Source organism: Lutra lutra, chromosome 2, assembly GCF_902655055.1.
Source record: "Lutra lutra chromosome 2, mLutLut1.2, whole genome shotgun sequence".
Lineage (NCBI taxonomy): Eukaryota > Metazoa > Chordata > Mammalia > Carnivora > Mustelidae > Lutra > Lutra lutra.
Genome location: NC_062279.1, coordinates 140,943,224 through 140,961,450, shown reverse-complemented (window position 1 = coordinate 140,961,450; position 18,227 = coordinate 140,943,224). Strand labels below are relative to the sequence as shown.

Here is an 18,227-nt window from a genome sequence, read left to right as displayed (position 1 = left end):
GTTGGACCCCCGCCCACAGCCTGCTGGCTTCCCATCTTCCAGGAACCATGGCACCTGTGACGGTGAATACGGGCAGCCCATGTCCCCATCAGTGTGGAGCCCACAGTCCCCCTAGGGCAGCATCCACACAGCCCCTGCATGGGCCACAGCTCCTTCTGTTCTGTTAGATGGACTAGGGTTCTGTTGGGTGTGTTAACATGGGGATTCTTCAGAAGTCCCAATTTGCGGGTCACTTGTTCAGTTAAAGTAAGTGGCTCTGGGGAGCTTCTGTCCACCCAGCTGGTCGCGTGTGCAGTGGTGACCCACATACTACTGGTGGATGCTGGCTGCCGGGTTGCACCGGGCAGCTGGTGGTCACACGGTCAGCGGAGTGCCTTTCTGGGCTGGGCACCAGGGTGAGGGTGTGCTCTGGGCTCCATATACTCCGCGGAGGTCACCCCGGGCTGGCACAGCCTTCAGTGCTTGGGAAAGAGGGTGAGCACAGCCTCGGAGACCCCGCGAGCTCCATCCATGTCCGGGGAGCGGCAGAGAGGGCAGTGTGCCCACGCAGGGTCACTCGGGTTGTTCTCCTTGGTGTATAAGCAGCTTTTTTTCTGGGGAACCCGTCCACTGTCTCTCCCGGGCTGCCTCAGGTGCTCCTGTCTCCGCAGCCCCCAGCCCAGCTTCTCTGCTCAGCTCTGCGCTGCACACCTTTTCTGCCTCACGTTCATTTTAGCTGCTCAGTTTTGCATTCCTAGAAGGTTCCTGGTCATTTTCCCCACTGTGGGGTTGTCTTATCTTCATCCCCATCTTCTGTTTGGGCACATGACAGGCTGTGTGTCTCCCACACCCCTGACCCCTGCGAGTCCAGATCCTGCCTGTTCTCCTTGGGCTCCTGCTTCAGGTAGGGCCCTTGTGGCCTGGCTGGGGTGGGGTGGGCTCGTTCTGCTGGCTCACTGTGCGTGTCCTTGGCTTGGCCTGCATCCTGGAGGGAGGACGCCCTCCCCCAGACCACCGTCCGTGCACGAGGAACAGAAGTCATGCAGGGCAGCGATCACTGTGAGGGAGTTGCTGGGTTGGCTCTCAGTGACAACACTGTGTCCTGGGGAGGCTGGCCTTGAACAGACGTGTGTTATGAAGTCTGTAAGCAGGAGCCAGTGCCCTCGCAGGTGCGAGGTCCCCACAGTGCGGATGCTGATGTCCACCTGCCCCCAGCCCCTGGTCACTGAGTCACTTGGCAGGTCCTTGTCCAGTGCCTGCTCACTCCCAGCACTGGGTACTAGCAGGTCTGAGCCAGCCACAGGCGTGTCCTCAGAGCCTTCTCTGGGTAGAAAGTGCGGCTGGCAAGGGACGGGGGGCCAGGCGGACAGGGAGCATTTGGCCGAGTTTGTCCTCTTCTGTTTCAAACTGAGATGATTTATGTGGGAGTAAATGTTTAGGGTTTAATTCACACCTTCTCTCCATCTGTTTAGGATGAGATTGTCACAGCAAACAGCTTTCAGCGCAGTAAAAACTCCAGTTTCAAGTAAGTATCATGGGGCCTGAGCAGGGAGGGATGTGAAGAGGCATGCAGCGGGGTTGGGGGAACGCGGCCTGACACTCAGACCCCCCCTCCCCCCAACAGCTCCTTCAGCAAAGCCAGACGGACACCTGCTCCTGCCCCCTGACACGTCAGCCTCTGACAGGTGTGTGCCCGGTGGGAACAGCTGAGGGTCCCTGAGAGTCACAGACGTGACCAGTCATACAGCCCTTCCTCTGGCATGCCCCCAGTTCTCCACCCCCCATCCCTGCAAGTGCCCTGATGCTGGACAGCTCAGGGGATACTCAGCTCAGGACTCAGGAGCTTGCCCCCCTCCGGCTCCTCTGTGCCCTGCGGAACCTCACAGGCACACCCCAGAATCGGGTGTGCAGCCCATGCTGGCCCCTCACATCTCCATCCCCACAGCCGTAGTGATTGGTTGGGGGCAGTCCTGCACCCACGCTGGGCTGGTGGGTGTCATCCCTGGGACGCTGATCTGGGACCAGGATGGCCAGGCAAGGGGAGGCACTTGGAAACGAATCCAGCACAGACAGAAATAGGACTGGAGACTGCAGCCGTGCTGGTGGCACCCCTGGGGACCCTGACCCATCCCGGCAGAGGGAGCCACACCCCTCGCTGTGGCTCTTCCCTGAGACGGTCAGGCTTGAGTTTGGGCGCTGCACCTGAAAGCACTCTGGGCGCCCGATTCACTCCCCCACCCTTCCTTCGTCCTTTCTTCTGCCGTTTTTCTCCTACGGGGCTGCTCAGACGATATTGCCTGTCAGATGTGGGGCTGAGGTGTTGGGGGCTAACACCAAGCACGTCTGTGTGAAGTGTGTTGGTCAGGCAGGAAGCATTCAGAAAACTAGACGAGACGTCCCGGCTTGCGTTGCAGGAGGTTTGGCCTGAGTTAGAAGGGCACGGACATGGGTGGCCCACTGAAGGGGGCGTGGGATGGCAGTGGAGCAGGGGCTCCAGAGCAGGCACAGGGCCCAGAGGAGAAGTGCTCCCATGTGCGTGTGGCTGATAGACTGTGGCACCCGGTGAAGAGCCCGACGCACAAGAGGGTTTGGCCGTGACCCTGGCCCTGGGTTTGTGTCCTAGCCAGCGCGGTCATGTCGCTGACGAGCCTCAGGCCCACTAAATGTATCCCACTGTTCACTTAACAGAGTGGAGTCCATGCAGGTTGACCATACTCCTTCCCCGGTAAGAAAAGTAAGTACCCGTGTCCCTGGGCTGCTTGTCCCCCACGCAGTGTCCTTTCATGGTTTTCCTTGGCGCCCAGAACATAAGCGTTTGCCTAACGGATGGATCATGGCAGGGTCTCTTGTCGTGGGCTGTGCTGAGGGGAGAGCCCACTAGGGTGTGGTTGGTAGCATAGTTCCTGGATGGCCCTTCAGGGAGCAGGGCTGGAACTGGCTGAGGGACAGGGAGCAGACGGGCAGGCAAGATGGAATTGAGGCTGCATCAGGCTCAGCCCCATCCAGCCAAGTACAAACGTGGAGGGTTTTGAGGAGCGCAGGAGAGAGACCAGAGCAGAGGAAGCTTGGGGCCCAAGCCTGCCCCCCCCCCCACCAGCCAGACACAGCTCAGAAAGGGGAAGCTGGTCCCCAGAGGGAGGCTCCTGCTGCCCAGAGAGGGAGTGAGCGGGTCAGGAGAGTGGCCTGGTCTGGTGCGCACGGGCTCCTTGGTGTTGGGGCATCATGGGTCAGGGGCACAGCGTCTAGTGCTTCTTGTTCATGGCCTCCCAGTCGCCCTGTGAGGCGAGCATGGGTGTTGGGGCTGCTCAGTGAGAAGTAGTACTCATTTCCAAGGGGGCCACCCTGGAACTATATTAGGGAAGAATCCAGATTCCAGGATGAGCAGGTGGGAAGACAAAGCCATTCAGAGCTGGGACGGAGGAGACACCCAGTGCTTAGCTCACGCCAGACTGTGCTCCCCCCTCCGCCGCCCCACAGGGCCGTCACTGCAACCCACATCATACCCTGGATGGAGACTGTGGATGCACTGCTTCCCGCCCTCTGGGTCCTAGCAACCCCCCCCACCTGCTGGTCTCTGCTCCCCAGAGTCTGGACCCTGAGCCTCCCCAACATGTGGCCTTGTTTTGGAGATTGAGACTGAAAGCCTCTGTGGACTCGCAGGTCGCTTGCTGCTAGAGCCAAGAGACCAAAACACAGGAAACCATCTTGAAATTGCAGAGTAAGGTGCCAGACCGGTGGGAGCACCTGCTGCCATCAGGGTGGGTGGGGGACAGAGAGGCTCTGCACAGAGGTCTCCAGGACACAGGCTTCCAGGCTGGAAATGAGCCGCTGCTAGTGCATTCAGGGACGGGCCTTGGGCTGCGGTTTGCCCGGCCTTTGCCGGAGCAGAACACAGAGCCGACTTGTCTACTGTGTGGACCCCGCCAGGCCAGTCTGGCCACCCTGGGAGCGGGTACACACTGGGTGCACACGAGGGCGCTTTGGCCAGAGCTGCTCTGTGCACCCGGCAGGGGCAGGATGAGCACTATCTCCTGGGAGACCCGGCGGGGGCAGGGGCCACACCCTTTCCTCCAGCGTTGAGAGAACATTGCTCTCTCTGGCGGGCCAGCACTGTCATCTGGTGCTTTTGACAAGGTGAGTGGCCATGGCCACGGGGGAAGCAGAGTGAGGGCACCGTAGCCAGCCGAGGAGATATCACGCCCACCACAGACCCTGCGCAAGTAGCTGGGGCTCAGCCACCAGGGCCTGGCCCCTACCAGTCCTGGAGGGGCCTCATCCTCCTTGCCCCCGCTGCCCTGCAGCGAGACAGTGAGCGGGCTGGAGCCTCCCCAGGGATGGGGCCTTCCCTACTTGTAACTTCCTGCCGGGGACTCACCAGCATGGAGTGAAGCTGTCTATGGCTCACGATTTCATAAGGGAAGCCAGCAGAATGTGAAAGCCTGCTTGCACGGCAGCCGTCGAGAATGCAGAAGCGAGCGGGCTGACGGACATGGCACCAGCAGCCCCCACAGGGAACCCCGGCCAGGATAGGGCTGCTGTCACATGACTCCAGGACCAGCAGCAGCAGATACCTGGGTAGGGAGCTTTGGACAGCTATAAACCCCCGACACTGGGCAGTTGCACATCTTTCTGGAGTGTTTATCTTCTTGCAGGAAAAGCCTTCGCTGAGGCAGTTGTAAATAGAGGGGGAGCATGAAGCTGTATTTGCACCCTCCCTTGAGCCAGGCCTGGTCTGCGGGGTGGCAGGGAGCCCCCCCTGTGACTGCCTGCCCCCCCGGGGGTGCTCTCCTCCTCACAGGCATTGGCCACGCCCTGTCTTCGCTGTTTTCTGGTGAGCTCCTGGCCGGCCCCGCAGAGGCCTCTGCTCTTGAGCCACCCACATGCAGCCTAGCGTGGGACACCTTCCTTGGGAGCCGTGGCTTCCTTGCTCTGGTCCAGGGCGAGCCTGTGCCTGCTCTGCTCAGAGTGGCCTCTGGCCTGGGCTCTGAGAGGCTGTTGGAGTTCTGCATGCGCCTGAACACAGCGGCCAACGTCCTGAGCCCAGGCATTAACGCCCCATCGTGCCCCAGGAAATGGATCCTCGTTGGCCCTGTCCTGGTACCTCTGACTCTCTGTGCCCACACAGCCAGGCCGTCTGTGCTGCGGCCACCACGCTGGGCACTCTGAGTCTTTGTATCATTTTGGCTTCACCTGTTACCACCTTGTCCTTAAAACAAATGAAAGTCCTTTTTTTAGCAGAAGCTAGGGTGAGAAAAGACAAATTACCTGCTCAAATCCAACTCAGTAGTTTTCAGTCTTGCTCCATGATGATAATTTTTCTGTCCATTGTTTAGAGCTGGATGGAAATGGGGTTCAGGGGCACATCCCTGTGGGAGGCTGTGAGGGGAGCAGGTGCAACAGGCTGCTGGGGCACACAAGAGTGGGGGCATCTGGGAGCCCTGACTCAGTGACCCAGCAGGCGGCCATGGAATGGGGAGCCCTGGGGAGGGTGGACAGGCCAGGCACTCTGGACTCACTCTGATAGCAGCAGCATAATAAAGCAGTTTCTAGGACTGGCTGATGGGAAGGACCCAGAAAGAGTGGGACCAAACAAGCCTATGGGGGGACAGCTGCATCCAGCCCACCGTTCCCACAGATGGCTAGGAAAGATGTTTCAAACTGGGGAGCTCTGTTGTGGGTGTGAGCGCACTGTCCGTGGCCATGGAGAGCCGGCCCTCCAGGCAGGGCAGTACTGTTTGCAATACCTCCACCTGACGCAGCCAGTCCCTCCAGGGTTGAGTCTGGCTGGTGGGTATGAGCCAGGTGGTGGGGTCATGGGGGGTGCTCTAGAGCTCAGCAGCCAGGAGTGGCTGCCGGATGGTGGAGTAAAGGACCACTGGGGTAGATGTGCCAGCGGTGGGGGCTGGGAAGATGGGCCACCATCAGGGCCCTGAGGGGTGATGGCTAAGTTTAGGGACAGAACAGTGGGGACTGGGCTGCTTTTGGCCCCTGTCCTTGCAGCATCTCTGGTTGGAAGAGGGCTCCCCCATCGCTCTCATCTTCACCAAGGAGCTATTCCCTCAGGGAATCAGGGAGGGCGACCGTCCCCAGGGGGAACATGACAGGTGCGTGGCCAGAGCAGGGTTCCCTGTGACTGGTAACACTTCACCCCTTTAGCATCTAGATTTCAAGGTGACAAAATTATATGCACAAAATGAGGATTTAATCAGGATTTTAAAATTTATGATATCAGGGGCTCCTGGGGGGCTCACTTGGTTAAATGTCCGACTTGGTATTGGCTTAGGTCATGATCTCAGGGTCATGGGATCAAGTCCGCGTCGGGCTCTGCCCCCAGCGGGGAGCCTGCTTGAGATTCTCTCCTGTCCCCAGCCTGGCTTGTGTGTGTTCTCTCTCTCTCTCTCTCAAAATAAATAAAATCTTAAAACTTATGATGTCAGTCAAGGACTTGATTTTTCTCTTTCAAAATCCATCAAAGCACTTAGTGGACTCTCCACGTGCTGGCAGCGGTGGGCTCCCTGGGGCCACGGGACGCAGTGGTATAGGACCCATGTCCTGCCCAGGAGCCAGCCCAGGACCTTGCCCGGTGGCTGGAGACTAAGCAATGTGTCCTTAGGAAATACAGAGAATCTCCCTCAGAAATGGCAGCACTGGAAACTGACTTGTTTTCTTTTTACACACTTAGCCTGAAGTGGCAATTGGCCCAGCAAGAATCTCTCTGATCAGCCCACCTCAGCACGGACGCATGGGTAAGTGGGGATCCCAGCATGCACACCTCAGGTCAGCATGCAGACCAAGCCGCGGTCCCTGGAAAGGAACATTCGATCAAACCCGTCAGAACCCAAACATGTCAATGATGTCCTTCAACAATGTCAGCGTGGGAGTGACCTATTCCCCAAAATGGTGTGGCTGCTGGGCCCACTACAGGACCTGGGCATGGTGTGGCCAAGTCCAGAGACCCCTCCAAGCCCGCCACAGACAGACCACGCTTTGGTGACGGTGCATCTCCTCTGGGCCTGGAACAAAGTGGTTTCCTCACCAGGTTTGCCTCAGGGATTGTTGGAGTGGCTGATGGGTTTGGGAGATGAGTGCCTATGCCACCAACAGGCTTGGACCCCTCCCTGCGGGGGTCTGGGTGGGCCTCTGGCTTAGCCCCTCTGCTGTTGCTCCCACCTACTCACCAGCCCCCAGTGAGCTCAGGCCCGTGAGGCAGATATTTGCAACTTGGCACTGAGCTTGCTCGTCCTTGACCCCAGTTCTCTGCTCTCCATCTCCTTCGCCTTGTGCTGAAGGGGATATTCTAGCAGTGGCCTCAGAGTAGGACTGAGAGACACGGTGTGTGCAGACTCATCACAGCTGAGTGGGAGTGGGGGGCCTCCAGCACCTGTTCTGGGGGACGCTGGGGTGGCACCTCCCGGGTGTGGCTCTGCCATTTCCACGGGGGGCACTGTTCCCGCTGGCCGGGCGGCCCCTCAACATGGCTGTTCAGCCTGCTCGCAGCCTCTTGTCCCCATTCTTTGCTTGCTGCTCCCATGCTGCCCACCTCAGGCCCATTGTGCTGGCTGGGAGAACACTGAGCTCACGGATGCAGCCTCCCCCCGCCGGGGATGGAGGCCCCCAGTATAGCCGGTTTATTCCCATGGGTGGACCTCCCTGCCACACGCTGGTGAGAACTCATGACACTTCCTCTGTTGTCCTGCTCAGCGTCCTGGGATGCCATTTCTGGGGTGCGTGATGTGGGGCTCCTCTTACAGGCGGCTGCCCGGCCTGGCTGCTTCCTCAGCCTGCATTGCCCCCCAACCTCCCCCAGGGGGCTCTTGCCCTCACTATCCACAGTGTGTCTGAGCTGTGTGCCAGTAACGCTGGTCCTCACTGCGTTCTCTCCCTGGACATGTTCCCACAAGGGAACACGGAGACCCCCTTGATGCTTTTCAGATGTGTTGATTAGAATGGAGAAGTGACAGGATGATGGCCCTGTGCACATCCTACCCTGTGCATCCCGCTGTCCCTTCTGCCACTCTGGAAGGGACATGTCCTCATTCCTGTGACTGTGATCTTGAGTGTCTTCATTTTAGTCATCTCTTATCTGAATTGCCTGTTTTTCATTTGTCCTTCACGTATATGAAATCCTCAGGATGAAGGATAATGATTTTTTAATCCAGTTTGCTATTTAATTGTCTATCTAATTTTTTAAAATTTTAGATGCTTAACATTTTAAAAAATATTTTTATTTATTTATTTGACAGTCAGAGATCACAAGTAGGCAGAGAGGGAGGGGGAAGCAGGCTCCCTGCTGAGCAGAGAGCCCAATGCGGGGCCTGATCCCAGGACCCTAAGATCATGACCCGAACCGAAGGCAGAGGCTTAACCCACTGAGCCACCCAGGCGCCCTGATGCTTAACATTTTTATGTATCAAATCTGTGGTTATGGTTTTTTCTGCTTCACAGATTTCTGTGTTTGGACAGATTTTTTTCCATATCCATACCATTTTCTTCTAGTTCTCAATATTTACCTTTTTCAAGTTCTTTGGAGTATATTTTGAGATACATTGTAAGATGAGGGTCCCGCCTTGATTTTTTCATAATTTATTTTGAAAATACTTCAGAAATAACACCCAGAAAAATGGTAAGAACAATATAAAAAACGCCCATGTTCCTTTTACCTGGATCCCCCAACATTATGCCCGATTTGCTCCCTACCCTTTATGGCCAGTGTGTCTGAGCCACTGAGAGCATGAGGCTGACGTGGCAGGGACCCTCCAGGGTCCCTGGACGTCCCCTCCAGGGACGAGGGTGCCCAGCACAGCCTGCGGGTAGCTCAGCATCGGCATGGCTATGCCCATAGGCACTGAGCAGCCTTCTTTGCTCTGGGCTCCAAGTTCCCTGGGAGGACACCCTGCATTTCGTCGTACAGCCGCTTATGCCTTGCTCACTTTCCCTCTTTCCTGTCTTCAACAGTTTTAAGGATGATAGGCCTTGAATTCTAAAAGACCGTTCCCCTCCCCCAAGCCTGGCTCAGCCAAGAATTCTATATCCAAGAGAATTCTCCTTCAAAGGTTAAGACAAAATAAACATCACAGAGTAACAAAAACGTAGTTGTTGCTAGCGGCCCTGCCCTACAAGAAATCCAAACAGAAGGCATTAAGCTGCAGACACGCGGACGGAACCCGACACACTGGAGGGAACAGAGTCTCATGGTCTCACTTACTTTACAAAACCTAAGATTGTGGAAGCAACAAGGGTAACACTCATCGGGTCGTAATAAACAGACATAACACATAGGGCAGTATGCATGGAGGAAGGGGGCAGTGGGGCCATGTTGGAGCAGAGGTGACACAGCTCAACAGAATTAAGTTGCAATGCTGACTTGTTTAAAGTAAACATGATGGGGCGCCTGGGTGGCTCAGTGGGTTAAGCCTCTGCCTTCGGCTCCGGTCATGATCCCAGGGTCCTGGGATCGAGCCCGCATCGGGCCACTCTGCTCGGCAGGGAGCCTGCTTCCCCCTCTCCCTCTGTCTGCCTCTCTGCCTACTTGTGATTTCTGTCAAATAAATAAATAAAATCTTTAAAAAAAATAAAGTAAACATGAACATGAGTCCAAAAATAGTTTTTTTTTAAATCAAGAGGAATTAAAATATTACATTAAAAAGCATTTGTTTACCAAAAAAGAAGCCAATAAAGGCAGACTAGAAGAAAAAAAGGCACATGAGGACTATAGACAAATAGCAAAATAGGTGTAAATCAGATCCTATCAGTGCTTACCTTCAATGTGACTAGGACTAAACCTTCCCACTCAGGAGGCGGAGGTTGTCAGACTGGAGGAAGAAGATGCAGCCACATGCTGTTTGCAAGAGACACACTTCAATCCAGCAGCGCAAATAGGCTCAAAGTACAGGGAGGAAACCACACCATGCAGAAGAGAACCAGACAAGCTGGAGCCACAGTGTGAGTGTTGGACAAAACAGTTTTGGACGAAGGTTGTTTCTGGAGAAGAGGAGGAGGAACATCTCGGTGACACAGGGTCACCCTATCAGGAAGACACAGTTATGTTGTAAACACATGCAAAAACAGATCTATGAAGCAAGAGCTGACAAAATGGAAAGAAGAGATAGACGATTCCATCTTAGAGATCTTAATATACTTTTCAAAGGTTGATAGAACAGCTATACAAGGAAAGATGTAAAAGGAACAAGAAGACAGCAAGTAGCCCACACAGATCTAACCCTCCCCCCACCCTTGATCACATCAAATGTGAATGTTCTCAACACCTGCCAATAGAAGAGCAGAGATGGTCAGACTGGTGCAAGAGATATACCCCTATAGGAGACTCACTTTAGATTCAAGGATACAAATAGGAAAGTTATGAAGATCTATCAAGCAAACAATAACTAGTAGAGATAGCCGATTTTCACATCAGACAGAATCAGGGTTTTTGTTTTGTTTTGTTTTTTAAAGATTATTTATTTGAAAGAGAGAGGGAGAAAGCAAAGCAGAGGGAGAAGCAGGCTTCCCGCTGAGCAGGGAGCTCTATCCCAGGACGCTGGCATCATGACCTGAGCTGAAGGCAGACAATGGATTGAGCCACCCAGTCTTCCAGAATCAGTCTTAAGATAAATATTATTAGAGACAAAGAGGGGCATTTCATGATGATAAAAAGGACGGTACACCAGGAAAACATAATCATTATCACTGTAGACACCAAAAATGGAAGGCCTCAAATTTTTGATGCCAAAACTTACAAAAATAAAAAGGGAAATGGTTAATTGAACAATTATGATTCAGATATTTCAATAACCCACTCCAATAACTTGAACAACACTGTTAACCCCACTGACTTACCTGACAAATGTGGACCCCATCCAGTAATAGCACCACACACATTGCTTTCCCATGCAATTGGAACAATGTCTAGAGTATACCACGTACCAGGATATGAAACAAGTCCTGACATACTTAAAGGGATTATAATCACACAAAGGATATTTGCAGGTGACTGGAATTAAATTGAAAGCAACAGAAAAAAAAATCAGAATAAAACAAATATTTGGAAATTAACACAACTGTAAGTACTAATGGGTCAAGGAAAAAATCATCAGTAACATCAAAATATCTTGAATGAAAGAAAATACAACAAACCAAAAATTTTGAGATGCAGGTATAGCAATGCTTAGAGGGAAATGTTTACTTTTAAACGCTTATGTTAGAAAGGAGATCTAAAACCAGTGAGCTCCCAACCTTAAGAAGCTGCAACAAAATATACTAGAAATCTATAAAATAGAAAACTCAGTGCAACCTAGTTTGTCTTATGAAAAAAATTAGCAAAATTGGTAAACTTTTACCTAGAGTGCCAAGAAAGCACAAATTGCCAGTGTCAGGAATGAAAGGGGGGACATCACTACATACCCTACAGATATTAGAAGAATTATAAGAAAATATTATGAACAACTCTATGCCAACAAAGTAGATGACTTACATGAAATGGATAAATTCCTATAAAGACATTATCAAAACTACCTCAAGAAGAAATAGTAAATCTGGATAGACCTCTATCATGTGAAGAAGTTGAACTAATAATTTTAATATATTTCCACAAAGAAAAGCCCATTTCCCAATAGCTTCATGGGTGAATTTTATGAAATATTTAATGAACTTATAATAATCCTACATAAGTTCAGAAAATAGAGGACTGAACACTTTCCAGTTCATTTTATAAAGTCAGCAATATCTTAAAGCCAAAGACAACACAAGAAAAATAACTGAGCAGTATTTCTTATGAATATGGATGCAAAATTCTTTAAAAGTATGTGAGGCAATCAAATCTAGTGACAGGGAAAAGGATTGTACACCATCACCAAGTGGGGTTTATCCCAGTAATTCAAGGTTATTTGACATCTGAAGATCAATTAGTTAGCTATATTAGTAGAAAAAAAAGACTTAATTAGATATTTTCAAAAGATAATTTGAGAAAATTCTGTAATCATTCATGGTAGAAGCTCTCAAGAAGGCAACTTGCTCACCAGGTAAAGGGCATCTATAGAAAACCCACAGCCGACAGGGTACTGTTGAGAGGGAGCACACCCCTGGTGCACGGTGGGGCACCCATAGTCCAGAGCCCTGCTCCAGCCCACAACCACTGGGGGCTCCAGGCAGTGCAGGGAGGCCAGAGAAGGATGTGAAAGGCACATAGATTGGGTGAGAATGAGTGTAGTGTCCTTATCATAGACGGTATGCCCTTGTGCGCAGAAAATCATAAGGGGTCTTTAAGAATACTAGTATGAATCAAACAAGGTTGGCAAAGTTACAGGATGCAAGATACATATACAAAAGTCAGTTGTAATTCTACATATGATAAGCGGTCCCAAACTGAATCAATTGGTCATAGCTGCCAGAGTTTTCTTCTTGGCTTTGTATTCTTTTTTACTGATCAGAATACCATCTTAGGGTACTGGTTGGCTCAATTGGTGGAGTGTGCAACTCTTGATCTTGGGGTTGTGAGTTTCAGCCGCACATTGGGTGTAGAGACTACTTAAATGAAATTTGGAAAATACCACCTTATTATTGCTTCACCATAAACTTTGAAATCAGTGTTAGCCCTCTGACTTTGTTCTTAATTTATCAAAATGATTTTGATTGTTCTAACCTTTGTGATTTTACATAAATCTTAAGATCCTTTGTCAAATTCTGCCCCAAAAAAGCCTGCTGGGATTTTAATGGGAACTGTGTTGCATCTGCACATCAGTTTCGGAGAGACCTGGTATCTTAACAGCTTTCAGCATTTGAGTCCATCAGCATGGATGTTTCTCCACTTCCTAAATCTCTAATTTATCCAGGGGATCATCTGTGGCTCTCAGTGTATACATCTTACCTTTGTTGATAAACTTTTTCCTCAGTAATTGCTTTTGATGGTGGAATTCTGTTCATTTAATTTTTAAGTTGGTCACAGTCTGCAAGGCATAGTTTTTCCCATTCTTTTTTATTTTCAACCCATTTATGTCTGAATCCAAAGCATATCTCCTGCAGACAGTATCAGATGTTGCTTTTCTTGTTGCCTGATCAATTCTTACACTGCCTGCATTTTCACTGGAGTGTTTGGTCCATTGATGATTAATACAGTTATCAGCATATTTGGATATATGTCTGCCATTTTGCTACTTGTTTTATGTGTGACTTGGGAATTGTTATTTGTATCTCCTTAACTGCCTTTTTTTGCATTAAATATTTTTAGTGTACCATTTTGCTACAAATTGAATTATATCCCCTTAAAATTGATATGTTGACGCTCTAACCCCCCACATGACTATTTGGAGACAGAGCCTTTAGGAGGTAAATGAGGTCATAGGGTGGGACCCTGATCTGATATGGTTAGTGTCTTTATAAGAGACACAAGGGTAAAAAAGGCACATTGTATTTGTGTCAACAAAACCATACAGCATCAAAAAAAGGGGACACCAGAGAACTCACTCACTCTCCATGCATATGGACCAAGAGGTCACATGAGCACACAGAGTGAAGACGGCCATCAATGGGCTAGGAAGAGGCCCTTCCTAAACTCCCAGCCAGCCTCCATGACTATGAACAATAAATGTCTACTGGTTAAGCCCCCGCTTGTAGTGTTGTGTTATGACAGCTGAGCCCACTAACACTTTTCTCCGTGATTGCCTGGGAATTACACTGTGCACCCTATCATAATCTACTTTAAGTGAATACTGACTCAACTCTGGTGAAATTCACTGCTCCCTTACAATTCATCCCCTGCTTCATGATAACCTATTTATGTATAACTACATATGCTATATATAACACATAATAACACATACGGCATTCATAACATTACAAACCCAATGACACAGTATTCTCCTAATTAATTCTTTTAAACAACATCACACTTCTTACAGATCATAAGGGAAAACAAAGTCACATAACACATCCTTTACTTGTACTGCATTTTTGCCATTTCCAGGGTTCCTCCTTCCTTTCCATGGATTCAAGTTACTGTTGGCTCTTACTTCATTTCAGCCTGAAGCACCATTTTGTTGTAGGACAGGTCAGTTGGCAGTGGATTCTCAGTCTTTGTCCACCTCTGAATGTCTTCATTTTGTCTGCATCTTGAAGGGTTACTACGCTGGACATAGAGTTCCTGCCCCATCATTTCTAGCCCTGTGGAGGCTTCCCACTGCCTCACACTCCTTCATTTCTGGTGAGGAGTCAGCCATAAGTCGTGCCATTTTTCTGTGTGTGAGGAGTTGCTTTTCTTCTGCAGATTTTCTCTTTGTGCAGGGAGCCCTCCAACCTTATCTATCTTATTCAAGACTGTCTTGTCTCTTGTGCAGAGGTGTTGTGCTGGGAGCCCGCTCCACACCCTCAGCTCTCGGCTATCCCCACCTCACTCCATGGGCACTCACTCCACATGTGAATGCTGTCCACCCTCAGGTTCACATGGCACAGTCTCTCCCTGGCGCTCACCTCCAGCCCCAGCTCAACTCTGGGCTGGGCTGCAGCATCCTGCTGATTCACCAGGGCCCCATGGGAGCACACAAACATGCTGTGTGCCACGGGTGGGCTTTCTGCACTGCTGATCCACACCTCTGTCCGGGTTCATCCTCGCTCTCGTGAGGTCTGCTAGTCTCAGCTCCTGGGCAGCCTGGACCTCTTCTTGACAAGCACATTGGAATGAGTGAGGGAGCTGTGCAGGGGTGCAGGTGTCCTTTCCCTGGAGCACAGGCCCTCCTTTCACCACGGCCCAGGGCTCCTCCCCATCCCCCACCCTAACCCCACTGCCTGCTTTTGCTACATGTTTCCCCCTATAGAAATGCTCCTGTCTGTCTGACATCACAGAGGGATGAGTCTTTCCATGCTCTGGTTAATGAAATGTGCCCTCTCTAAATAGCAAGGTTTTTCATTTTTCAATGGAAATCTTTCTAAAGTGCATTGCTTCCCTGAATGGGCATTATAGACCTTGACATGCTGGCATCCCATTGGTGGTACAGCATTGGTCAGACCACCTGTTCTTAGCTGGGCTGACGCAGGGGGACACCTCAGCACCTGAACACCTGGTCCTGCCATGCTTCTGAGTCCCCACGTGGCCTGGGACAGTTCTCTGTTCCTCAGACCCCGTCGTGTCACGTGGTCCTCCTGGGCTGTGTGTGGGGCGCCCATCGTGCTGGATTCAGGCCCTCATGGCCCCTGTGAGTTGACCTCTGGGGGTGCCTGCTTCCTCATCTCTGCTGACAACCGTTCTCTCCACAAATTACCAAAAAGAATAAATAAGACACCCTTTCAACCAACTGTGATGTTGGGCAGGTAACCTACCATCACTGTTGTGGCTCCAACCCGTGTTAGAATGTATTGGCATTTATTGCATCGGACATGTGGCTGGCAGACCAGGAGGGGCTGCCAGGCAAGAGGAAGTTTCATTCCCGGTTTCCTGGATGTGGGAGGCAGGCGCACCCCATGCAGCCCCATGTGGGATCCCTGGGTCAGGGGTGCAGGCATGGTCTTCACGGGAAGGAGTAGCAGGCATTGGGCCTGACCAGGTGTGGGATTGGTTAGTTGGGGTCATATGAGCAGTTTGTGGGGCAGGGGTAGCAGCTGCCCCGTGTGTTATGTTGGCCTCGGGCAATTAGGGTGGAAAGTAAAAGGGGGGGCGGTGATGCAGAGCACAGGCTCTGGGTTGTCATGTCAAAGGCAGGCTTTCAGACACATCATTACTCTGAGAGCCAGCTAGCCCCGGGAGGGGTCATCTCTCCGAGAAAAGCAAGGCCCCACAGTGTCAAGCTATCACAACATACAGAAAATAAAACACGTGAGACAGGTTTTCTCCCTGACTCTCAGTGATTCTGCAGAGCTTCTGAGGGTCACCTGCTGACTCAGGGCTGCTGGGAGCCACCAGGAAGCCATGTCCTCCCACAGTCCCCACAGCCCAGTGGCACAGAGATGACCCGAGTTGGCCACTTGGTTCTGCGCAGCCCTAGGAAGGACACTGCCTCTCTCTGACCCAGGTTCTCTGATCACGAAAGGACACATGGACACCCTAAATGCTGTCCTCCTTCCCCACCATTCTTCTGTTAAAATTCTCCAAAATTTGGGCACAAAGAGTTCGGGTGTTAAACAAGAGTAGTCTTCACATTTGCTCTCTGCTATGACTAACACATGCCAGGGGCTGTTTACGTCTTTAAAGGAAGCTTCTTATTAGCGGGGAGGATGTCAGCAGAAATTTGGGAGTGTAAATATCTCACAGTGTGGGTGGGGACGAGCTAGTCCTGGCACTGAGATGCTCCTCAGAGCTGGAAGCTTCTAGAGGTGCTTTTCTTCCCAGTGGTTCTCAGAGTAACAGGAGCCAAGACAGAGTGTAGGGCAGAGTGCAGGTTTGCACACGCTGACGGAGTGCCCTCCTGCACCAGGCCTACAGCCCAGAGCGCGGTGTCAGGTGGAGGCTTTGGGGGCTGAGTGGCCCCACCCTGGTTTCTGTGGCCTCAATGTCCCCTGGGCAGCTGTGGAGCATGGGGACAAAGCCCTGGCTGCTCCCGTGCTGGGGACACCCTGCCCCTTCCGGAAGGGCGTGGAGAGCAGGATGTTGGAGATGTGGTGGGGGACAACCGGGTGCTATGTGTCTGCCTTCCTGGAGCCTCATGCCTTCACCTTTTAACCCCATCCTCTACAGGCAGCATCTCCCGCCACGGCCCTCAGCTCCTCGGCCTGACGCCCGGTCACAGCAGCGTGTCACAGGCTCTCAGGTAATGTCTTGCTGCTCCACAGACGCCCAGGCGGGAGGCACGGGACTGCCCGCTCCCCACAGATAATGCCACGAACCTTTAGCGGATTGCCTTTTCAACCCATTCATCCATGTTCTGAGTAAGATTAGACCACATCAGTTTTGCTTTTTTGAAACTAAAATGTAACTTAGGCAGTTACACTGTTACTAAAAACTCCAAAGAGCCATTTCACGGCTAGGAGGTATCTTATCCCAGGAATGGACTGGACTAGGGTCGGCAAATATTTCTGTAAAGGGCAGGTAGTGAGTGCTCTCAGCTGTACAGACAAGGACGTAGAGGTAGACAGACAGACACGGCTGTCCCACTAAAACTCTGACTACAGCAGGCAGAACTGGACTTGGCTGCTGTGTGCCAACCTGATGGGACCACCACTCCCTTAACTCTTCATTTTTGACCCTGAGGGTCCCCATTCTCTGCTGCCTTTTGGAACCCCCACAGGGGTCTCTATCCAGGCTCTCTGTCTCATCCGTCCAAGGCAGGTGGTCCCTGAAGGCAGGGGATCCCTGCCCCCCCCCCAAGCTCTTTAATGGCGAGCATACATTTTGTCCTCTGCGATAGCCCAGCTATGGTGCTGCGCATCTTCCCTGGCCCATGCGGAACTGCATCTGTATGTGCCCTCCACCCCGATTCCAGAGGCCATCAGACCCCCAATCCCCGCTGGGGGCACTGGCACAGAAGAGGGGCTGGCTGTGGGCATAAACCTGCTCCCAACGTAGATCTGTTGAATTGACTCCTAGGATCCCGTGGCTGCCTGTCCCCTGCAGGGCGCCGTCCCAGCCAGCGGCACCCCCGGCCCCCGGCCGAGCGGCAAGAGGGGGCTCGCCCAGCCTCGGGGGCTCCCAGGCACTGGCCCCCAGGCCGCCCATCAGCATCTCTGCTCTGCTGCAGAGGCAGCGAGTAGGCAAGTGCGCACTGCGTTGAAAAGGAGATGTGTGTGTGGAGGGTGTCTACGTACATGTGGGAGGAGTGGACCTGACGGTTGACTGTCCCTGAGAACCGCGCTTCTGCACTTTGGTGAGAGGGGCTCACGCGTGTGTGCTCCTCGGCTCTTGGCTCCCATGCTCCGCAGGGTCTGCTGGCCTTGGGGCGGCCACACTCAAAAGGGGAATGAGGTCCTGCATCGGGCCGTCAGCCTGGGGCTCTCGGGCTACCAGTGGAACGTGACGCAGTGAAACATGCGTCCATACTTGATGGAATAACGTCATACAGCTGAATAAAGTGCTTTTCTTATTGTCCAGAAATGTGACGTGTTTGAAGCTTGGCTCTTATTATTACCTTCAGAGTTCCTGAAAACATCAGTGTTGAAGCAGAGCATGATCCCCGTGCTGGCTCACTGCAGGAAGGCTTGGGGGCTAGGCAGAGCCTGACCTTCTGCACACGGGCCCCCGCGGGGAATGGTCACATGGTCCAGACAGCCTCTGTCACCTGGGTGTCCATGGCTCACAGGTGATGCTGTGTTTGGCAATGACTGGTTTCTGG

At 52.0% G+C, this 18,227-nt stretch overlaps 1 protein-coding gene across 1 annotated transcript in view; it reads left to right on the top strand.

Annotated features, from left to right (window-relative positions):
• Positions 1–17,970, top strand: part of RNF212 (ring finger protein 212) — a 33,074-nt gene extending 15,104 nt beyond the window's left edge. Inside the window, exons 6-11 of the mRNA XM_047718582.1 lie at positions 1,452–1,504; positions 1,604–1,664; positions 2,668–2,713; positions 6,662–6,725; positions 16,637–16,709; positions 17,486–17,970. Of these exons, the coding sequence (XP_047574538.1) occupies positions 1,452–1,504; positions 1,604–1,664; positions 2,668–2,713; positions 6,662–6,725; positions 16,637–16,709; positions 17,486–17,669 (481 nt within the window). The 3' untranslated portion in view covers positions 17,670–17,970. The remainder of the gene's footprint in view (positions 1–1,451; positions 1,505–1,603; positions 1,665–2,667; positions 2,714–6,661; positions 6,726–16,636; positions 16,710–17,485) is intronic.
• Positions 17,971–18,227: the final 257 nt, after the last annotated feature.